Source organism: Theropithecus gelada, chromosome 9 (genome assembly GCF_003255815.1).
Source record: "Theropithecus gelada isolate Dixy chromosome 9, Tgel_1.0, whole genome shotgun sequence".
Lineage (NCBI taxonomy): Eukaryota > Metazoa > Chordata > Mammalia > Primates > Cercopithecidae > Theropithecus > Theropithecus gelada.
The window spans coordinates 56,287,273-56,310,434 of record NC_037677.1 but is presented as its reverse complement, the minus strand read 5'-3'; the positions used below and the strand labels follow the sequence as shown (position 1 = coordinate 56,310,434).

The following is a 23,162-nucleotide window of genomic DNA, read 5'->3' as shown; positions in this document are numbered from 1 at the left end:
AAGAGTGAGAAACACTAATCTAGTCGAAACCTATGCTAACGGTGTGAATCGCCAATCCATTCCTCTTTTGAAACACACACACACACACACACACACACACACACACACACACACTCTCAAGGGGCCTTTACCCAGTGAATCAAAAAGGTTTCCCTTTCCACATCTGTTCTATGAGGAGATTCCCTGCCCATCACTTTCTGGCCTTGCCAAGGTGCATTTTAATGGATCCCTGTGTTCCTCCTGCTGCCAGAAGTGTCCCTGGACCCTTCCCATCCTGAGCCTGCTTCCTCCCCATCAGCTTCAGGGATCCTGCTCCCTCCAGCAACCGGGGGTCGGCTCCCAGTTGCATCCTTCTTGAGTCCCATCCTCCCACCTGCAGTGTTCTCAGCTGCCCGCTCTCCCGCTTCCTGGGATCCAGGTCACAAGGCCCTTTGCTTTCATCCGGGTTTAGCTGCCTATCAGTCCACACTGAAGTGAGCATAACCAGCGGGCACCGGGGAGTGATAGTTCCCAGGCTGTGCAGACAAGTCCTCTCCTGCTGGGCACTGGAGCCATCCCCGACCCCTTTGATGGCTCAGGAAGACTCCAGCACTGCACTGTGACATTTATCCCTCTCTGCTGCTTCCTCCCACCTCACCCCAGTGGGGCCCCTTTCTTCACCCAGGAAAAGTCAGTTCAGGTCCTTCCCTGCCAGTTCAGAATCATTCAGAGTCAGTCCCTAGAACTGCAGTTCCTTTCCTCCTGGTTGGCTCTCAGTACACAGATGCCTTCTCTGGTCACCCCCAGGGATGGCAGGACTAGGAGGGCTGGCCTAGGGGCAGGCTGGGAGCACTTAGGATTTTCCAAGCTTTGGTGCAGCATCTCTCCAAACAGGTGGGTTGGGTTTTTCCTTCTAGACACTTTTTGCATCCCCACTGAAGCATAAAGGTAAAGTGTGATTCTTTACCCTTTTCCAGAATTTTAAGCCAAAAGCTCAGAGCTCTCACTTTGCAGCTTACATATGATTCAAATCATGCAATCCCCACTCCAGGATCAAGGCCACCAGTCACCAAGCAGCCTGGGTGGATATGGCCTTAGACTGTATCCTCAGGGCCAACCCCAGCTCTAAGAACAGTCCTTACAAGGCCTCTCTCTCCTGCCCCCTGCCATCCACCTGGCTACCCTGCAAACAGTGGCAGACAGCCTGCATTGAGAATGCCTGTCAGACACTCCTAGAAAGGGACACAGTGGGGGCTATGGCCTGAATGTCTATATCCCTCTAAAATTCCCACGTTGAAACCTAATCACCAAGGTGATGGAATTAGTATTCAAACATAGGGCTTGGGGGAGGTGACGAGGTCCTGAGGGCATCAACTTCATGAATGGGATTAATTACCTTATAAAAGAGGTTCGAGGTTGTTCACCCCTTTGCCTTCTGCCTGTGCAGATACAGCAAGAGGGACACAGGGAGCAGCCCTTGTCAGACACCTAATCTGCTGGGGCCCTGATCTTGGACTTTGCAGCCTCTTAGGAGGAATAAATTTCTATGTTTTATAAATTACCCAGTCTCAGACATTTTGTTATTTTGTTATAGCAGCAGGAACAGACTAAGACAGAGAGAAATATGTCCAGCCCTTTCCCAAGGGATAACATCTAAACAGAAAGTAGAATAGTGTAGAGGAAAGTGGCTCCCCAAAGGCAGGCCATCTTCTAGCCCCAAAGACTTGCTGAAGTCTGAGTTGCCTTTTAGATGTAGGAACACCCACTGAACTGAGGAGAGAGGGTGGAAGACACTGTTAGTCCCAAGACTCTCTGGTGAAAAATGGTGCGAGCTTTCAGAGGACCCTTAGAAATGCCAATCAAAGTCTTTCACATACAGGGAAAGCTAATTTATGGCTAATGATCAAAACAGCAGTTGCCTCTGGAAATGGGGGTGGAGATTGAATTAGAATGGGACATGAGAGAACTTTCCAGGGTGATGGCAAGATTCTGTACCTTGATTTTGTGTGTTGCATTGTAAGTTTTATCTCAAAAGAAAACAAAGCTGTAAACAAATATTAAACTCTAGAGCAGTGCAGTCTAATAGAATGCTCTGCAGCAATGAAAATGTTCTATGTCTGCATTGTCCAAAGGCTAGCCACTAGCCACCTGTGGCCATGGAGCACTGGAAATCTGGCAACTGAATTCGGCCCTATTACACACAGACTCTCACCCTATGGCTTGGGCAGGGCCATGGTGATTTCTCATAAATACAAAGGGGCATTCTTGGGCACACAGTGGTTAAGGGACTCAACCAAAGTCACACACAGCAGCAAGGTGGCCAAAGGTGGAAGTCTCTGAACCTCCCAGTTCTCAGGAGAGAGCTTATTCCCCTCACCTCCCAGGGAGAGACGCCTTAGAACTGGAGTAAGGAGAGCTCACTGAAGGGTAGAAAAGCCCAAGAGCCTCAGGCAGATGCTAGAGATCCTGAACTCTCGGCTCAGAGAGGGCACACTTCCCTTCTTGAAAGAGGACAGCTTTGGTCTAACAATGATACTCTAGTCCATTTTTACACTTTATATTTTAGAAAGCTCTTTCACACGCCCACAGTCTCTCACTTCATCCTCACAGCCTGGAAGAGATCCTCCCTTCCTCCCTTCCTACCTCCCTCCCTCCCTCCTTTCTTCCAAGTGGTGGGCAACAAGTAACGACTAAGGGTAAAACGTTTAGGCTTTGTAGTTGGACTTCCAGCACTTGATTTCTGATTTCCCAAGCATATGACTTTATAAAATGGTGCATTTTAACCTTTCTGTGCCTCTGTTCGTCAATGTGTAAAATAGGAATAATAATAGTATTTGCCTTGCTGGGATGGCAAGACAATTAAATAAAACAATCTACACCAAACCCCCATCATCATCATTATCATCATCATCAACTTATTTATTGAGCTACGTACATGACAAAGTTGGAGCAGGAGCTGAAGCCAGGGGCAAGTTCAGAAGCCCACAGGAGGGCAGAGTCCTGATGAACTGAACTGAGCTGGGGTGGCCGAGACTCCACACTAAGAGAGGGGGGTTGCCAACACACTCTCCCCGCAGCCAGAGCAAGCACCTCAGCTCCAAACTGTTTGCCCTCAAAGAGGGATTGCCTTTTGCTCACAAATCCCTCACCTGCAAAAGGTCTGTTTCCTGAGCCAACTGGGAGATGAATCAGTAGGATCATCATCATCTTTCATAATCCATCTCCCATTGCCCAGCAAGCCCCATGATGGCCTCTTCTCTTTAGAGGCTGCAGCCAAAGACAGAGGGGAGATGCACAGGATCAAATTAATGTCAGAAAAAAGGACGTCTGGCCTCCTATCTTCCACTACCCTATTTGGTTGAGAGATGGAAAAACTGAAACTGTGTGTGTGTGTGTGCGCGCGCGCACGCGTGTGTGTGAGGGTGGGGGTGCGGAGAGAGAGAGAGAGCATTTACATTTGCAGAGCATTATACTTACAACCTAAGTTGATCCTTATAAATGCCTAGAAGGGCAGATATTTTGTCTTCCTATTTTTTGAGATAAAGAATTGAGTCGGAGAGAGGTAACCAACCTACCCAGCAGCAGCTGTATTAAAGCTCATTGTGAGTTAGCATCATCCCATCAATTACAAGACGTCTGAAATGTTCCTTGGAAAGAAAGCACCACCTTTGATCAGGAAGGTCATTGCTAAAGTCACAGGCAGGCATCTGTTCAACAGGGTCCCACTGGCCTCATTTTCCTTGGTCCCATCCTCAGGCATTGCCAATATGCCGTCCCTTCAAGAACAACCTCCCCCAGTTGATGCACGGCATATTCAGTGCTGGCGGGCAGACCATTAGGTAGAACCCACTGTGCCGAGCACTGAGCCTGAGGCAGGATGGCAGCAGGCTGGGGAGGGCAGGAGCGAGGAGAATTCAGAGCCTCACAAAATACAGAGGCTGGCTTTGTGAAGGTAGGAGGCACCTGTGAGCTCAGATACCAGGGCTCCAGTCTCAGCCAGCATTAAAGTCCACAGCTGGGAAGAACAATGTGTTCACACTTTGGCTGTCAAGGATAGAGCTTTGTAAGTTTAACTGAGACTTTGCATCTTAATTATGATAATAGCTATGATCATGGAGCTCCTCTTGTTTGCCAGGCCCTGTGCTAAGTGCCTCATCTAGCTTAGACTCTGTTGAGCCCCATTTCCATTGATAGATTTCCTGTGAAATAGACACCACTCTCAGCACCATTTTGCACATGAGGAAGCCGAAGCGTGCCAGAAGGCTACACAACTCCTGGTGTAGAGCTGTAGCCAGAATTTGAACCCAAGTGGTTTCCAGAGCCTCCTGCTGAACTGTCAGTATAAGTCTCACACCACAAAAGACCCTTTTCTGAGCCTGGGTACATCTAACATATATGTTGAAATTTATATGCATTTTCTGAGGCACTGCATAACAAGTGGAACATCTCATTTAAAACATACATGACTCATTTTAGCCACAGAGGTGCAAATAAAGCTTCTCTTTAGTTTACTACACCCTTGATCACCTCCAACTGAAGACTCTGAAGACTTTGATCACATTTCTGTCCATAACATTGATGTAAATCAAATAAACCAAATTCTCGTCTATCTGAGCTTATAGAAATCACAGGCTGACTTCTGAGTCTTGAACTTCACTGTTTCATTTTGTGGCACTTCAGAGGCTGGACATCACACCATGGTGGGGACATATTTCCTAAGGTAGCCTAGGCCACTGGGCTTGAATAAAGGGCTCTGTCCTTTTAGCAGCCATATGTCCAAGGGTAGTAGCTTCACCTCCTGCAGCCCAGTCCCCTGGTCCTGCCTGCCCAGAGCAGCATCATCCACAGTGTGCCAGGCACCTGTCTTGCCTTATCTAATTTGACCTGCGCAACAACCATTTAAGGTAGGTACTAATTACAACTTGCATTTTACAGATGAGGATGCAGAGGCTGTGTATTAGCCCATTCTCACGCTGCTATAAAGAACTGCGTGAAACTGGGTAAATTATAAAGAAAAGATGCACAGTTCTACAGGGCTGAAGAAGTCTCAGGAAACTTAAAATCATGGCAGAATGGGAAGCAAACACATCCTTCTTCACATGACGCAGGAGGGAGAAGAATGAGAGCAGAGTGAAGGGGGAAGCCCCTTATAAAACCATCAGATCTCTTGAGAACTTACTCACTATCATGGGAATAGCGTGGGGGAAACTGTCCCTATGATTCAATTACCTCCCACACACATGGGAGGCAATTGAATGGTCCTTCCCAGGACATGTGGGGATTATGGGGACTACAATTCAAGATGAGATTTGGGTGGGGACACAGCCAAACCATATCAGGCCCAAAGGGAAAAATGTTTTGTCCGGGGTTACATGGTTAGTCAGTGATGTGGCCGTGTTCATTCTATACAAGCTCTGTCCTTGAACTACCAACATGCCTGTGGATATTCTACAAATGGAGGAATTCTGCAGAAGGTAAGGGCCAATCGGAGTGTAAGCAAGTCCCAGCTCCAAGCACTCGAGCTCACTGAACTGCCTGAGTTCCTGCCTAATCCTGTTCTCTTGGTCTATTGGTCTAACCATCTAATAAGTATAGAAGAAATAAGAGCTGGTGTTCAATAGATCAGGAGGGTGACTACATTTTACAATAATCTATTGTGCACTTCAACACAGCCAGAAGTAAATAATTTGAATGTTTCTAGCAAAAAGAAAAGACAAATATTTAAGGTGATGCAAATCCCACATACACAGATTTGGTCTTTAAAAATTATATGAATGTATTAAATTATCTCATGTACCCCCTCCAAAAAAAAGATTTAAAAAATGAATTTAAAAATAATTTTTTAAAGAAGTATAGAAGGATCCATCTCCTCTGGCTTTAACAGCTCACTTCTGCCTGATGGTGGTGGTGTCTAGAAACACATACTTTCCTGATTCATCAGCCAGCTGCATGCAGCCTTCAACACAGGGCAGGGATTTGATGAATGTTCATTCAGGAACTTATCAATGTTCCACTCCTGTGGAGGTGGGGTCCTGCAGCTGGCGATGCACAGAGGCTCGGATCATTGGCGGCTGTCCAGGCACCCAGGCAGAATGTTTCTGCATCCCCAGCTCACCCTGGCAAATCCATGCAACTGCCCAGAATGAAGTAAGTCCTGAACCACATCAGACAGGCCCATTGTTGAGTTACCATGGACGGAGCTCATTGAGGACTTGCCTCTTCCAGGACTGTGAGAGCCCATCTCATCTTCTGTTAACCACCTTCACCCCCTAATGTAACTGCACTTACATGGTGCTAGGCCCTATCCTAAATGCTTGACATGTGTTAATCCATTAATCCTAATGATCCTTACCAGCTGTGCTAGGTTTACTGGAAAAAGCTCTGGTTTAAGATTATATCACATCACATTGTTTGAATTGGTAGTACAATTGCATGGTGAAAAATACAAAAGGGATAAAAGAATATAAGTCAGCCCATATCCAGGTGGGCCATTCTGCCATGGCTTTAAATGGAGACCCAAAGGGGCTTCTCCTTTAATCCTTCAGTCCAGCCAGCTCTGCACTGACTTTCTGCCAGACTCTCAGCCCTTGGGATAGGACAGTGAAGCCTGGGATAAACTGATATTTCCCAAAGTTGAATCTTTTGAGGACCTCTGTCTCGATTTTTATGCATCCAGATAGTACCTTTACTTTCTATTCTTCAGAACTAGCTTTAGGCTGGGTGCAGTGGCTCATGCCTATAATCTCAACACTTAGGGAGGCCTAGGCAGGAGGATCACTTGAGACCAGGAGTTTGAGACCAACCTGGGTAACACAGCAAGACTCTGTCTCTAGAAAAATTAAAAAAAAAAAAATTAGCTGGGCATAGTGGCTCATACTTGTAATCGCAGCTACTTGGGAGGCTGAGGTGGGAGGATCACTTGAGCCCAAGAGTTCGAGACCAGCCTCAGCAACATCTCTACTAAAAAAGAATGAAATAATTCACAACACTGCTTAGTACTTGGTAAGTGTTAGCTACTACTTATGGCATATCCCTTGTCATAAGTAGGAGATAACTGAAAAAAAAAAAAACACAATGAAAACCAAACTATTAGTTAAAAAATTAACTAAAGACTACCTGCCTGAAGACAAGTTTTCTCCTTGTTAAAGTTCGAGATGAACCAAGACTAGAGAAGTCATCATCAGTGGTGAGGAGAATTGAAAGGGGAACAGCGATTTTGCCTCATGATACACTTATATTCACTGTCCTTCCTGCCTTCCATCTAGATCCACCTTTCATGGCATTTGTGCCCCCTTGGTCCATACTCTGGGGAATGCTGGGCCAAGCAGTAGTTTCATGGGAGATGGAGGAAGACCCATCTCTTGAGGGAGGTTGTTGATTCCACGAGGGGCTTTTACAAACTAGCTGTCCCAGCTCCTTCCCTACCTACTTCTCCCCCATTTTGCTGTGTCTGTCTTCCCTGTGTGGGAATTATAGTGTCTAACGAAAGCCGTTATTCATGGGAGAGTGTTCTCACATGAAGAGTCTAGAGGCAAAAAGGGCTTGAGACCAGTGTATGAAGAGGAACTTTGGCCCATAGGGATCGAGATGGCATCTTAAGGGTTCGTTTCAAGCCTGGAACCTGGACTTTGGAGAAAAAAAAAAGTGGGAGGTAGGGGGGTTCCTTGCACATTCTGCAGTATTTCAGAAAGATTACATGTTCACTTTCTTATTAAGTTCTTGACCAACCCAATGAAAAATTTGGGCAGATGATGATGAAACCAAAACCCAAGATGTCACAGCTCCCAAAGGTTGAGCTGGGGCAAGAATCCAGGTTTCACCACCTTCTGTTCTTTGTTCCAAACTAAGAAGTCCCCTCTTGAACACTTGTTCAGTGATAAAGGCCATCAGAATATACCATAAAACGCCTTGAGAATTGCTTTTATGCAATAAATAGTTGAATGAATGAATGAATGAATGAATGAAAGTATTCATTCAGCTGGTGATGATCAAAGTGATGATCAATAAGTAGCTTATTATTGCATTTTTATTACATGCCAAGTAATGGCTGCTAAGGAACTTACATACCTTATCTCATTAAACCTACACAACAATCCTATAACATGGAGATTATAGTTTATCATTTAAGAATCCTATTCAGCTGATGGTATATGAAGTAGACTCCAGTGGCTTCAAACAATAGTTTTATTAGGGTATGTGTGTCCTTGGGTCTGTGAGCACTTTCCAAAATAATTCAGACAAAATGGATCTAAGATAATCCATTTCCAGAACTAAACTTCCACATTTACTCTTTCCCAATGTCTCCTTTCCTATGGCTCCTTTAGCAATTGTCCTTCTCCTACTTTACAAAAGAAAGGTGTATCTCTCACCTGTCTTGAATCGTAGTATGGTGCATTGCTCATGGGTGTCAAACAAAGGAACCATTCAAAATCTTGGTGTCACAAAGCCTCCCTTAATCAAGGTACCATAAGTCAGTGCTCTCACTGCTACCCAATAGCTCATTATTTTTCCGTACCTTAAACACATTTCAGTTAAGGGTGAAACATGCTGTTAGAAATGGGGTATTTTGGACTATACTGGGATGTTTTGAGTTCATATATATTGTAGAGTGATATTTAGGAGTGATGACAATTTTTATTTAATGATATCTCACCTCTTCCAAACTCTAAGTATTGTCAAAGAATACATTGTTTCTGAAGGAAAGCTCCGTGAGTAAAGGGGCAAAAAAACCTGTCAGTGAAAAATATTGAATGAAGCAGCATCTTATTTCATTTGGTGACACATTCATGGCACCTTATCTTTTTTCCTTAGAACTAAAATTCAGAAGTGAGGTTTGCATGGAATTTTATATTAATACATCTACTTGAGATAATAATAACTGATTACTTGTATGTATAAATATGGAGAAATTTATTGAGTTATACATTTAGGATTTTTGTATTTTATGTATATTTTAGAATATAAATTAAATCTGATGCTAATGGCAAATTGAGAATATTTAGCCAATCTCTTAAGGATGGCTTAATTGAAATAGAAAATGGGGACATAGTATTTTTAAAATCCTCTTTAAGCCGTAGGAGGACTACTAAAATAGTAGGAAACAAAAAACAAGTAAACAAAAAAGCTGGCCAAGATCTAGGACAAAACAGAAATTCAGAGATGCAACTGGTGCCATAGAGATCGGTCTGCTTCTTTCCTAGGGATGTTTGATAATTCTGCCTAGAAGAGCTAGCTGCAAGAATGAGAGGCGAAGAGGCTGAAGAGTGCTTCTTTTTTTTTTTTTTTTTTTTTTTTTGAGACGGAGTCTCGCTCTGTCACCCAGGCTGGAGTGCAGTGGCGTGATCTCGGCTCACTGAGACCTCTGCCTCCTAGGTTCAAGAAATTCTCCTGCCTCAGCCTGAGTAGCTGGGATTCTAGGCATGCGCCACCATGCCTGACTAATTTTTTTTATGTTTTTAGTAGAAAAATTATTTTATATATTTATATAAAAATATAAAATATATACATATTTTTTATATTTTTAGTTTCACCATGTTGGCCAGACTGGTCTCAAACTCCTGACCTTGTAATTTGCCCACCTCGGCCTCCCAAAGTGCTGGGATTACAGCCATGAGCCACCATGCCCAAGCTGAAGAGTGCTTCTATTACTTCAAAGGACAAAGGGGATGGAAGTTGGATACCAAGGCCCACCACAGCAGTGGTACCTAGGAGTAAAAGATAAATAAAATAGTTCCTGAAGCAACATAAAACTTTTTCTTTGAGACAGAGTCTCACTCTATCACCCAGGCAGGAGGGCAGTGGCATGACTGTGGCTCACTGCAACCTCTGCCAGCCAGATTCAAGCGACTCTCATGCCTCAGCCTCCCGAGAAGCTGGGACTACAGGTGTGTGCCACACGCCCAGCTAATTTTTGTATTATTAGTAGAAACAGGGTTTCACTGTGTTGGCTAGGCTGGTCTCGAATCCTGGCCTCAAATGATCCGGCCGCCTTGGTCTCCCAAAGTGCTGGGATTACAGCCTTGAGCCACCACACCAGTCTAAACCAGCCTCAACTAATTTCAGTCTTTACATCTGGAATAAGGTGATGCAGGATAGCTAGTGCCCGCAAACATCTGGCAGAAGCAAAAACAAATCCCTCTAGAAAAAGAAAACATTCTCCTAGATTAAACATTATATTTTTAAAAACAACTTTTCAAATACAATTCAAGCACACAATAAAAGATAACCAACCTAGTAATACAAGACAATATGAAAGAAAAGAAGCAGAAACAGGCCAAGCCCAGTGGCTTAGCCTGTAATCCCAGCACTTTGGGAGGCTGAGGCAGACGGATCACCTGAGGTCAGGAGTTCGAGACCAGCCTGGTCAACATGGTGAAAGCCTATCTCTACTAAAAATACAAAAATTAGCCAGACTTGGTGGTGGGCACCTGTAATCCCAGTTACTCAGGAGGATGAGGCAGGAGAATAGCTTGAACCCAGGAGACAGAAGTAGCAGTGAGCCGAGGTCACGCCACTGCACTTCAGCCTGGGTGACAGAGCAAGACTTTGTTTCAACAACAGCAACAACAAAAAAAGCAGCAGCAGAAACAATAAACACTAGAAACAGACGCACAGGGGCTCCAGATACTGGCATTATCATATACAGACTTTAAAACAACTGTACTGTCGAAGGAGAATTGTGCCACAATGACCACATACAACGTGTAGACCTTGTCTGGAGCCTGATTTGAAAAAAAATTAAATTGTTAAAGAGTTGTAAAGCTAATTTGGGAATACTGAAAGTTGAAGGTGAACAAGGTAGTAGATGACATTAAGAAATCAGTATTAATATTGCTTAGTGTGATTTTGTGGTTTTTTATATATATAAATATATATGTATGTATATATGTATATACGTTGTGTGTTTGTGTGTGTGAGATGGAGTCTTGCTCTGTTGCCCAGGCTGGAGTCCAGTGGGGTAATCTCGGCTCACAGCATCCTCCACCTCCTGAGTTCAAGTGATTCTCCTGTCTCAGCCTCCCAAGTAGCTGGGATTACAGGCACATGACATCACACCTGGCTCATTTTTATGTTTTTAGTAGAGATGGGGTTTTACCATGTTGGCCAGGCTGGTCTTGAACTCCTGACCTCAAATGATCCACCTACCTCAGCCTCCCAAAGTTCTGGGATTACAGGCATCAGTCACTGTACCCAGCCAGTTATATATTTTCTGAAGGTCATATTGGTTAAAGAAATATGCTAACATCTTGGGTTTGCTTTTTTTTATCATATATATTTTTAGAGATGGGGGTCTCACTATGTTGCCTGGGCTGGACTCAAACTCCAGGACTCAAGTGATCTTCCTATCTCAGCCTCCCAAGTAGCTAGAACTACAAGCCTACACTGCTATGCCTGGCTCTTTGAATTTGCTTTAAATTCAATTTAAAAAGCTTTAAATTGCTTTAAAGTGAAGAAGGAAGCAAAATTGAAAGAAGAAGAAGAAAAGGAAGAAAAGGAAGATGATGATGAAGGAGGAGAAGGAGGGGAGTAGAAGCAGCAGCAATGGGGGAGGGAGTGGGGAATACATTTTGTAAAGGAATTAAAGAATATTGATCATTATTGAAGCAGAGTGAATACATACAAAATCATTATACTATTTTTTCCACCTGTACATATTTAATACACAGATCTATACACAAATATTTATAATTTAAAAGTTTTTAAAATCCTATGTATAAGCAGATAAAAGGAAAAAAACAATGTCAGCAAAAATCCACTATACAAAAAGACACACCAGATTTGGGGGAAAAAAAAAAGAGAGAGAGAGAGAATTCTAGAACTGAAAAACACAGCAAGTAAAAATTGAAATTGTGTTCACTGAGCTTCCAGAAGATAATATGAGAAACTATATTCATAGCCCCAGTGTAGGGAAAAATTTCCTCATCAGGACACAAGAAGAACTACCAATGAGGAAAAGCTTGTTACTCAGACCCCATTAAAAACAGTTCTTATTCATCAAAAACAACCATTTAAAAGTAAAAAGACAAATCACAGAGTGGGAGAAAACATTGTAATACATGTAAGTGTTAATGGGATCATATCCAAAATATAAAAAAGAACTCCTACAAAATAGCAAGAAATAAAGATTGCAATAGAAAAATGGCAAAGTCCTAACAAGCAACTCACAGAAAGAACTAAGTCTCCTTCATTATCAGAGAAATGCAAATTAAAACCATGGTGAGCTACCACCATGTGCCCTCCAGAAGCTACATAAAGTGCAAAGGTATATGCAGGAGTTACAAAGAAGGTACAAATGTGTGGTCTTTGAGCTGATGAACCTGAATGTGGGTGAGGACGTGAAGCAACAAGCACTCTCCTATGAGTAGGAGTGTAATTTGGGTACAACCACTTGAAAAACATTGGCACTATATACTGTAATTGAAGACAGACATGTTCTAGAATTCAACAATTCTACTTCTAGGTAGAATAGAAATACATATTCATAGCAACATGATTCACTGTAGTACCAAACTGGAAATAACCTAAATGCCCATTAATAGCAGAATGGGTAAATATATTGTACTAATTTTATACAGTGGACAACTATAGCAAAATGAAAATGAACACATGTAAGTATATGTATGAATTTCTCAAACACAATGTTGCAACACAAAAGGAAACACACAGTAAAATTTCCATTTATAAAAAATTCAAAATTAAGCAAAAACTAACTGTATTGGTTAGGGATAAGTACATGCATGGTAAAATTACAAAGAAGAAAAGCATGCTTACCATAAAGTCAGGATCGTGGTATCCTCTAGCAGGAAGGGAGGGAGGTGTGAGTGGGAAAGGAGAGGAGCTGGGGTTTCTAGGATGCCAGAAAAGAGTGACAGTTACAGGGATGTTGGGTTTTGATTATTTATTGACTTGTAAAAGTTTGCTTAGTGCAATTTTCTGAACGTGTGTCATATCTCAAAATAAATAATCTTGACTTGACTAATTGGTTTGGCAATAAGAACTAGCTTTGCCATCTAGGATATTTGGTGGACATTTTCCAAGGTTTGGATGAAAATATGTTTAAAGCTGGCACTCAGACAAAAGCATTCCATCAAAAATATTATGCTGATAAAGGTAAATTGAAATTTATGTTTGGATATCTCCCAACACATTTTGTGAATAGCAGTTTAAACAAGTGCCCCTGTGTAAAGGAATGAGAAGGTAATTAATAGTTATTTGATAGGTTTTGGCGCATAGCCTTTTTGATACAATTCCCAGAAACTGAGAATGTGAATTACTTTAATGATTGGGTTGCAAATCCTATGAAGTCAATGATTTCTAATTCCTTGCTTTCAAGAAAATTAAAGGAAGGCTTAATCAAACTATTAGCTGATAGAATATTAAAAATGGTTTTGATGATATATCATTATGCAATTTTAGCATGCAATTCATAAAAAGTTCAAAGAATTATGACAGTGCTATAATAAAACACATTCCATTTTTATTTACTTGTTAACATGAACAAGGTTTCTGAGTGCTAACATCTACAAAAACAATAGGAAGACTAGCTGAATCCTGTTTCATTCTAGCAGTATGTAATATTCAACCAGGAATGAACAAACCAATTAGTTGAAAAAAAAAAAAAAAACTCCATTCATCTTATTAAGAAATGCATTTCTCCAGTTGTAAACCATCATTCTCAGCAAACTATCGCAAGAACAGAAAACCAAACACCACATGTTCTCACTCATAGGTGGGAACTGAAGAATGAGATCACTTGGACATGGGAAGGGTAACATCACACACTAGGTCCTATTGTGGGGAGTGGGGAGGGGGGAGGGATGGCATGGGGAGTTACACCTGATGTAAATGACGAGTTGATGGGTGCTGACAAGTTGATGGGTGCAGCACACCGACATGGCACATGTATACATATGTAACAAACCTGCACGTTATGCACATGTTCCCTAGAACTTAAAGTGTAATAATAATTTTTAAAAACCCATTAAAAAAAAGAAATGCATTTCTCAATTTATGTTTATGTTTATTATTTATAAAATTTTAAAATACACTTACTTTTTTCTCAATTGTATATTCATTAAAAATTGTAATGTAGCTTAATTCAGGACAAAATTTTAATCCTCAGAGATGTATGGTCACAAGAAATAAAAAAGGATTTTAATGTATGCGTTCCTGTGTATGCAATTTTATTGTAGAAACATTGGCTAATGTAATCTATAAAAGACTTTCAAGCATAAAAGTATGTTAGGTCGAATTTCTATAAGACACATAAAATGAAAATAAGAGTTCAAGCAGAAAAATAAATGATCTAAAATTAAACTGTTAAAGAAGGTTTTGTTCATGGTTTTGTTTTAAGTGTTTTTTTTTTTTTTGTTTTTTTGTTTTTTTTGGTTTTTGGTTATTTATTTTTTTATTTTTTTATTTATTTTTTGAGACAGAGTCTTGCTCTGTCACCTGGGCTGGAGTGCAATGGCACAATCTTGGCTCACTGTAACCTCTGCCTCCCGGGTTCAAGCAATTCTCCTGCCTCAGCCTCCCGAGTAGCTGGGACTACAGGTGTGTGCCACCATGCCCAGCTAATTTTCGTATTTTTAGTAAAAGACGAGGTTTCACCATGTTGGCCAGGATGGTTTCGATCTCTTGACCTCTGCCCGTAATCTGCCCGCCTTGGCCTCCCAAAGTGCTGGGATTATGGGCGTGAGCAACCACACCTAGCTTTATTCATGTATTTTTAAGTAGATGATAGTGAATATCAGATTATTATAAAATTTATATTTCTTTGAATACACTTTGTTTTTTGAGATAGGGTCTCGCTCTGTCACCCAGGCTGAAGTGCAGTGGTGCAATCAGGGCTCACTGCAGCCTCAAGTTCCTGGGTTCAAGCAATCCTCCCATCTCAGCCTCCCGAGTAGCTGGGACTATAGGCGTGAGCCACCACACCCAGCTAATTTTTGTATTTTTTGGTAGAGACAGAGTTGTCCATGTTGCCCAGGCTAGTCTCGAACTTCTGAGCTCAAGCAATCCTCCTGCCTCGGCCTCCCAAAATGCTGGGATTACAGGCATGAATCACTGCACCCGGCCTACTGTGAATGCACTTTAAAGAATGTTTTAGAATGTTAACAGTTTCAGTAAGTCAGAATTATATTATTTGCAACTATTTAAACTTACTAAGAATTTTAGATTTCAACTTTAAAATGTGCATAAGGTACATAGTTTTTAAAGCCTAATGGCTGAAACAGACTAATGGTCTATTCTCTGACATAAAAGAAGTTGGAGATAGACAGGTTATGCTTGTGTGGCAGCTCCTTGAAACTATCAGAGGCTCAGTATCTTTCAGTCCTTCTATTCTGCCATCCTAAGGTGGCTTCTACCCTCAAGGCTACATTATGGCTACTGGAGCTTCAGCCATCATGTCATGTCTGGGGATCCCAGAGAAGGGACACAAAAGCTTTTACCAGGACTCCTATCAAGCCACATCCCACTCCTATCTGTCAGGGAGCGTAGAAAAGAACTTTTCTACTGGGCATGTGGCCAAGAGTCCTGTTACCACAGGAGAAGATGAGAATATACACTTGGCAGGCAATTCGCAGTCTTAGTCACATAGAGTATGACTCCATTTTTATTAAGTTATACACATACATGTGTGTTTATGCAGTGTTACATTTGGAAGGATGTTTACCAATGTATTTGTGGTTTATCATTGGATAGGAGATCTCAATTTACCTTTACTTCTCTGAACTTTTCTACACTGAATTTTTTGATAGATATGGTCATCCTGTTTTTCTTTACCCTTAAACAACATGGGTTTGAACACGGTCATTCTTACAAAAACATTACAGATACTCTCATATGTTAAAAATTGGCAAACTGGGAAAAAGAAAGAAAAATTAGAGACTTTACAGTCAACAACCTGAGTTTAAATTCCACTCTGCAATATAATTTAGGCATATGTCCTAATCTCTATGGACTTTAATTTCCACTGTATAACTAGGTTATAGCCTCCAACAGTATTAGAAGTAGAGGTCGTATTTTCTTCTTCTGTTTTATATATCAAAATTTAGAAGTTCCACTTACTGGGAGTCTCTTCAGAGAGCACAACAGATATATGACCCAATTCAGACCCATGAGACACAAGGGCAGGTTTGGTGGATGCTTTGGGGAAACTGTTCCTCCTTCTCAAGAGTCTCTCTTACTGGGGTTGTTGTGAGAACCTGTGAATCCTGAAGCTATCACAGCTCAAGCCTCACAATGAAGCCAGGACCAGGAGGAGGACAGAGCTGAGAGACACACAGAGAAACCATGGTGTCAATGTGTCCAGTCTGTGGACTTTTCATTTATAGGACCCAATAAATCTCCTTTATTATTTAAACCAGTGCTATGGTTTGAATGTTTGTCTCCTCCAAAATGCATGTTGAAATTTAATTGTAACAGTATTAAGAAGGGAGGCCTTTGAGAGGTGATTAGGCCATGAAGGCTCTGCCCTCGTGGGTGAAATTAATGTCATTATGACAGGGTATATTTGGTCTCCTTTGTGTTTCTCTCTTGCCCTCTCTTTGTCCTCCCACCTTCTGCCATGTGGTTACACAGCAAGAAGGTCCTCGTCAGATGCCAGTACCCTGATCTTGGACTCCCTGGCCTTCAGAACTATGAGCCAATAAATTTCTGTTCATTATAAATTATCCAGTCTCAGGTGTTCTGTTATAGCAGTGTAAAACAGACTAAGACAGCCAATCTTGGTTTTGTTTTATTTTGCCTGTTTGCTGCAAGCATCCTAATCACTCTTCAGCTTAAAATTATTTAAAATTACTTTTATTTATATTATCTTATTTGAGCCTGACAAAAACTTCTCAACATGGTCAAGAGTTATAATAGCTGAGGAAATTGAGAGCCAGGAATATAAAGTGACTTGCTCAACATCACGTGATAGAAAAATGGTGACAAGGATGGGACTCAAACCCAGGTTTCCTTGGCCTGAGTTCAGTTTCCTTCTCATTAGGCCATAATGCCTGCAAGGATAGGCAAGCAGAAGATGTTCACATGACTGAAGAGGAGTTGTCCACACTACAGATGCACCATGGTCTGAATGTTTGTATCCTCCCCAAATGCATATGCTGAAAATAATCCCTAATGTTGTGGTATGCAGCAATGAGGCCTTTGATAGGTAGTTAGGTCATGAAGGTGAAGCCTTTCCAAATGGGATTAGTGTCCTTATAAAAGAGACCCCAGAAAGACCTCTTGCCCCTTCCACTATGAGGACACAGCCAGAAGGTGCCATCTATGAACCAGGAAGCAGGTCCTCACCAGACACCAGATCTGCCAGTGCCTTGATCTTAGACTTCCCAACCTCCAGAACTGTGAGGAATAAATTTATGTTGTTTATAAGCCACTCAGTCTATGGTATTTTGTTACATCAGTCTAAAGCCAACCTGCGATATAGTCAAAGCTTTGGGGATGACATTAAAGAGGGTAGTGCCCATGGCCTCCCGAAATCATACCACGGGATCTTGGGCATATCAGGCTAGTGGCACTCAAAACCGAGCACCCAACAGTTGGATTTTTATGAGGATTCCACTTGCTAACAGGGAGACACCTGGAGGAACCCAACGAGGTGTTTTCAGAGTGCATAGACCAAGGAGACTGGGAGTGAGTCTGGTGAGAACCCATTGAATATGGGCTGGAAGGTTGGCATTTGTAAATTAAACCTAAAAGCTAAAAAGAAAAAAGAAAAGAAAGTCGAAACTATTTTCTGACTACCAGCAGCATCAGCATCCAACCTAGGATATCCTTTCTCTAAGCCACTCACTGATATTTGAAGTTCCAGAAGTAATAGTAATTTCTTCAACTTTACAATTGAGATGCAGCTCCCATCTCACCCCTCACCACCCCTGGGGAGCAGGGAGCTACTCAACATTGATAGTCACTTACTCTTTATTATTCCTGAGTTATTGCTCCTTTCCTGGAAGACAGGGAAGTGAGATTATTGTTGGCAGGAGGGCAGTGGGCAAGACAGGAAGGATCCCCAAAAGAAAGAGTGTTGTCAGCCAGGCACAGTGGTTCACACCTGTAATCCCAGCACTTTGGGAGGCCAGGTGGGCGGATCACATGAGTTCAAGACCAGCCTGGCCACAGGGTGAAACCTCGTCTCTACTAAAAATACAAAAATTAGTCAGGCGTGGTGGCAGGCACCTGTAATCCCAGCTACTTGGGAGGCTGAGGCAGGAGAATCGCTTGAACCCAGGAGGCGGAGGTTGCAGTGAGCCGAGATCGCACCATTGCACTCCAGCCTGGGGAACAAGAGCAAGACTTCATCTCCAAAACATAATAAAATAAAAAAAGAAAATAAAAAAAGAAAGGGTGTTGTCACCATGACATTGAGAACAGCTGCTCCCTGGATATCCTTGGGCTTCCCTCTTTTCTGACCTGGCACAGGGAAATCACCACTGGACCAAAGAAGTGGCAAAGAAGCCCACTAAACCAGTCTGATGCTAGAAGGAATGAATCCTTCACCTCCCACCATTCCTCCCTAAGGCCTGCTACCCAGAAAATAAATGCTAAAAGGAAGAAACATTTCCATTTCCACCTATTGACCTCAGAGCCTCTTCCACCCCAATGTTTTGATGACACTGTCTATAGGTGGGATGAGTCCTGCTATGACTGAGAGGGGCTGACCAAAAGTGGAGGCCACAGCAGTTGACTTGCCTGCAGGTTTCTTGGGGACACTTAGGTTTCCCAAAGTTTGTTAGGCAGAAGGACAGGAGGAACAAAACACAAACTGGCCAGCCCTTTGGGGAGAACGGTATGGTCAACCTAAAGTGAGGTGAACAATCCTAGCCACATCTGATCAATACAAGGGACAATAAAAAACCAAAAAATATCTCCTTTCTTTGTGGAGCACAATTCAGTGGAGTCTAACAGACCTGGTTTTGAATCAGGCTCTGGATGTAACCTAACAATGTAACCTCAGACAAGCTACTTATGTTTTCTGTATACCAGATTCCTCATCTCTAAAGAGGAGGTGATGATACCAAATGGGGAGAAACTGAAAGCCTTTCCTCCAAGATCTGGAACAAGACAAGGATGCCCACTTTCACCACTGTTATTCAACATAGTACTGGAAGTCTTAGGTAGAGCAATCAGACAAGAGAAAGAAAAAACGGGCATCCAAATTGGAAAAGAAGAAGGCAAATTATCATTGTTTGCAGATGACATGATCTTATAGTCAGAAAAATCTAAAGACTCCACCAAAATACTGTTACAACTGATAAGCAAATTCAGTAAAGTTGCAGCATACAAAATCAACATACAAAAATCAATAGCATTTCTATATGCCAACAGCAAACAATCTGAAAAGGAAGTTAAGAAAATCATCCCATTTACAATAGCTACAAATAATTAACCAAAGAAATAAAAGATCTGTACAGTGAAAACTATAAAACACTGATTAAAGAAATTAAAGAGGACACAAAAAATGAAAAAATATTCCATGTTCATGGATTGGAAGAGTCAATATTACTAAAATGTTCATACTAACCAAAGCAGTCTACAGATTCAATGCAATCCCTATCAAAATACCAATGACATTCTTCACAGAAATATAAAAACAATCTTAAAACTTATATAGAACCACAAAAGACCCAGAACAATCAAAGCTTTCCCTAAGCAAAAAGAACAAAACTGGAGGAATCACATTACCTGACTTCAAATTTTACTACAGAGTTATAGTAACCAAAACGGCATGGTACTGGCATCAAAGCAGACACATAAACCAGTGGAACAGAATAGAGAACCCAGAAATAAATTCACATATCTACAGTGAACTCATTTTTGACAGAAGTGCCAAGAATATACACTGGGGAAAGGGCAGTCTCTTCAATAAATAGTGCTGGGAAAGGTGGGTATCCATATGCAGAAAAATGAAACTAGACCTCTAAGTCTCATCATATACAAAACCAAATAAAAATGGATTAAAGACTTAAATCTAAGACCTCAAACTATGAAACTACTAAAGGAAAACATTGGGGAAACTCTCCTGGACATTGTAATGGGCAAAGATTTCTTGAGCAATACCCCACAAGCACAGGCAACCAAAGCAAAAACAGACAAATGGGATCACATCAAGTTAAAAAGATTCTGAGCAGCAAAGGAAACAATCAACAAAGTGAAGAGACAACCCACAAAATGGGAGAAAATATTTTCAAACTACCCATCTGGTAAGAGATTAGTAACGAGAATACATAAGGAGCTCAAACAACTTTATAGGAAAAAATAAAATGAAATAATCCAATTCAAAAATAGGCAAAAGATCTGAATAGATATTTTTCAAAAGAAGGCATACAAATGGCAAACAGGCATATGAAAAGGTGCTCAACATCATTGATCATCAGAGAAATGCAAATCAAAACTATAATGAAATATCATCTCACACCAGTTAAAATGGCTTTTATCCAAAAGACAGGCAATAACAAATGCTGGCGAGGATGTGGAGAAAAGAGAACCCTTGCCCACTGTTGATGGGAATGTAAATTAGTACAACCACTATGGAGAGCAGTCTGGAGGTTTCTTAAACAACTAAAAATAGAGCTACCATATGATCCAGCAATCCCACTCCTAGGTATTTACCCAAAAGAAAGGGTATCGGTATATCAAAGATCAGTATATCTGCACTCTCATGTTTATTGCAGCACTGTTTATAATAGTCAAAATTTGGAAATAGTCAAAATTCATCTATCATCCATCAACAGATGAATGGATAAAGAAAATGTACAGACACGCAATGGAGTACCATTCAGCTACAAAAATAGAATGAGATCCTATTATTTGCAACAACATGGATGGAACTGAAGGTCGTTATGTTAAGTGAAATAAGCCAGGCACAGAAAGACAAACATATGTTCTCACTTATGTGTGGGAGCTAAAATTAAAATAATTAAATTCATGGACATAGAGAGTGGAAGTACAGTTACCAGAGACTGGGAAGTGTAGTGGGGCAATGGGGGAAGTGCGGATGGTTAATAGACCCAAAAATATTATTAGAATGAATAAGACATAGTATTTGCCAGCACAACACGGTGGCTATAGTCAAAAATAATTTAACACATTTAAAAATAACTAAAAGATTATAATTGGATTGGAACACAAAAGATAAATGCTTGAGGTAATAAATACCCCATTCTCCATGCTGTGCTTAGTATTCATTTCATGCCTGTATCAAAATATCTCATACAACCCATAAATATATAGACTTGCTATATACCCACAAAAATCAAAAATCAAAAATTCATTAAAAAAATAAAAAGGAAGTGATTCTAATGATGCTACCTCACAGAAATCTTAAGTGAAATAATGCACATAAAGCACTTATTGCAGGGCCTGGCACACAATACATTGTATTAGTCCATTTTCACACTGCTATAAAGAAATACTGGAGACTGAGTAATTTATAAAGGCAAGAGGCTTACCTGACTCACAGTTTCACATGGCTGGGGAGGCCTCAAGAAACTTAGAATCAAGGCAAAGGGGAAGCAAGGTCCTTCTTCACATGGCGGCAGGAGAGAGAAGAGTGAGGAGTGAAGTGGGAAGAGTCCCTTATAAAACCATCAGCTCTCATGAGAACTCACTCACTATCACTACAACAGCATGGGGGAAACCACCCCCATGATCTAATCACCTCTCACCAGGTCTCTCCCTAGACACGTGGGGATTACGGGGATTACAACTCAAGAAGACATTTGGGTAGGGACACGGCCAAACGATATTACGCATTTTCATTAAATGGTGGCTCATATTTTTACTTGCCTTGGGTCAGAGAGAACGGAGGCAGATGGAAAACATTGCAAAGAGAAGAAAAGTATAAATTGTGGGGGCAATGGGGATTGCACTGGCATTTTTTTGAACATTAATAGTAACATTGCAAACCCAGTAAATGGTCACCAGACCTAAGTTTGAACAGGCAATGTGTTTAATAAGGCTTGTCGATTGGATTTATGGGTCCTTCCGGGCCTTTCATGGAGTTTGGGCCTGATTTCTACCTTTATTGCTTCTGATGCCCAAGGCTACTCCCTAGGGCAGCTTGACTCCCAACAGGGAAGTCTCATTTACCAAAAAGTCTCAGTGATTCTGTTTTCCCTGTCTTTTTTGCTTTTATTTTTATTTTTTTAGAGACAAGATCTCATTCTGTTGCCCAAGCTGGAGTACAGTGGCATGATCATAGCTCACTGCAACCTTAAACCCCTGGGCTCAAAGGATCCTCCTGTCTCAGCCTCCTGAGTAGCTCAGAGTACAGGCACACACCACCACATCTGGCTAATTTTTAAATGTTTTGTGGAAATAGAGTCTCATGATGTTGCCCAGGCTGGTCTCTGACTCCTAGGTTCAAGCGATCCTCCCACCTTGGTCTCCCAAAGTGCTGGGATGACAAAGCCTCCATGCCCCGCCGTCTCGATGATTCTGAATCACCTCCAGTAAGGGACACCCTCTTCATAGGGCTGAGAGTAACTACCAATGGGGAACCATGGATTTCGGGGTCCTTCGAGGGTCAGATCTTCGTTCCACCAGGTCCCCATCTTTGCCTGTCATCAATAACCAGCCCCTTGGTCTCCTTGTCCCTTGCCTTCAGCAACCCTGGCAGATTCCTGATGGTGACACTCCCAAGGCCACTTCATGGGATGGACCCTCATGGGTCATCTGGGCCAACCTCCTCCATGATAAAACATGAGCACCAGAGAGGAGGAGGACTTGTCCAGGTTGCACAGGAAGCCTGGGGTTGCTACTGGGCTCACCCAAGTCTAGGGAGCCCAGGAGAGCATTCATCACCACCCCACTCTCAGTAACACTGTGCTCTTCAGTATGCAGACAGCTTACATCTATGTCCTGTGCATGATTCACAAATGTAAAGACCACGCACAGGAGCTGGCTTAGCAAAAATTGATAAGCTGCAGCCCTGGTAATCATTACTGTCACTGTCCTTGTATCTCATAGCTTCATACTATGCCCGGGTCACCATGGGCATGGGCATCTTTGTTTTATAATAGGAAACCAAGGTTCACACCTTAGTTTGCAGGACTTTGTAAAAGCTCTGCTGTGGGTAAAGAGCCCAAAAAGGCCAACCCCCTCAGCCTCTTGCTCCCAACCCCCAAGCCCTTTCTCCTCCAGGGTACTGCCTCCCACCCTCCTTTGGTCAGGGGAGC

The 23,162-nt window shown here is 41.8% G+C and overlaps 1 protein-coding gene across 1 annotated transcript in view; it reads left to right on the top strand.

Annotated features, from left to right (window-relative positions):
- The first annotated feature begins 5,412 nt into the window (after window positions 1–5,412).
- Window positions 5,413–23,162, top strand: part of LOC112631047 (zinc finger protein 532-like) — a 41,265-nt gene continuing 23,515 nt past the window's right edge. The window contains 2 exon segments of the mRNA XM_025395546.1: window positions 5,413–5,453; window positions 6,018–6,126. Coding sequence (XP_025251331.1) covers window positions 5,413–5,453; window positions 6,018–6,126 — 150 coding nt within the window.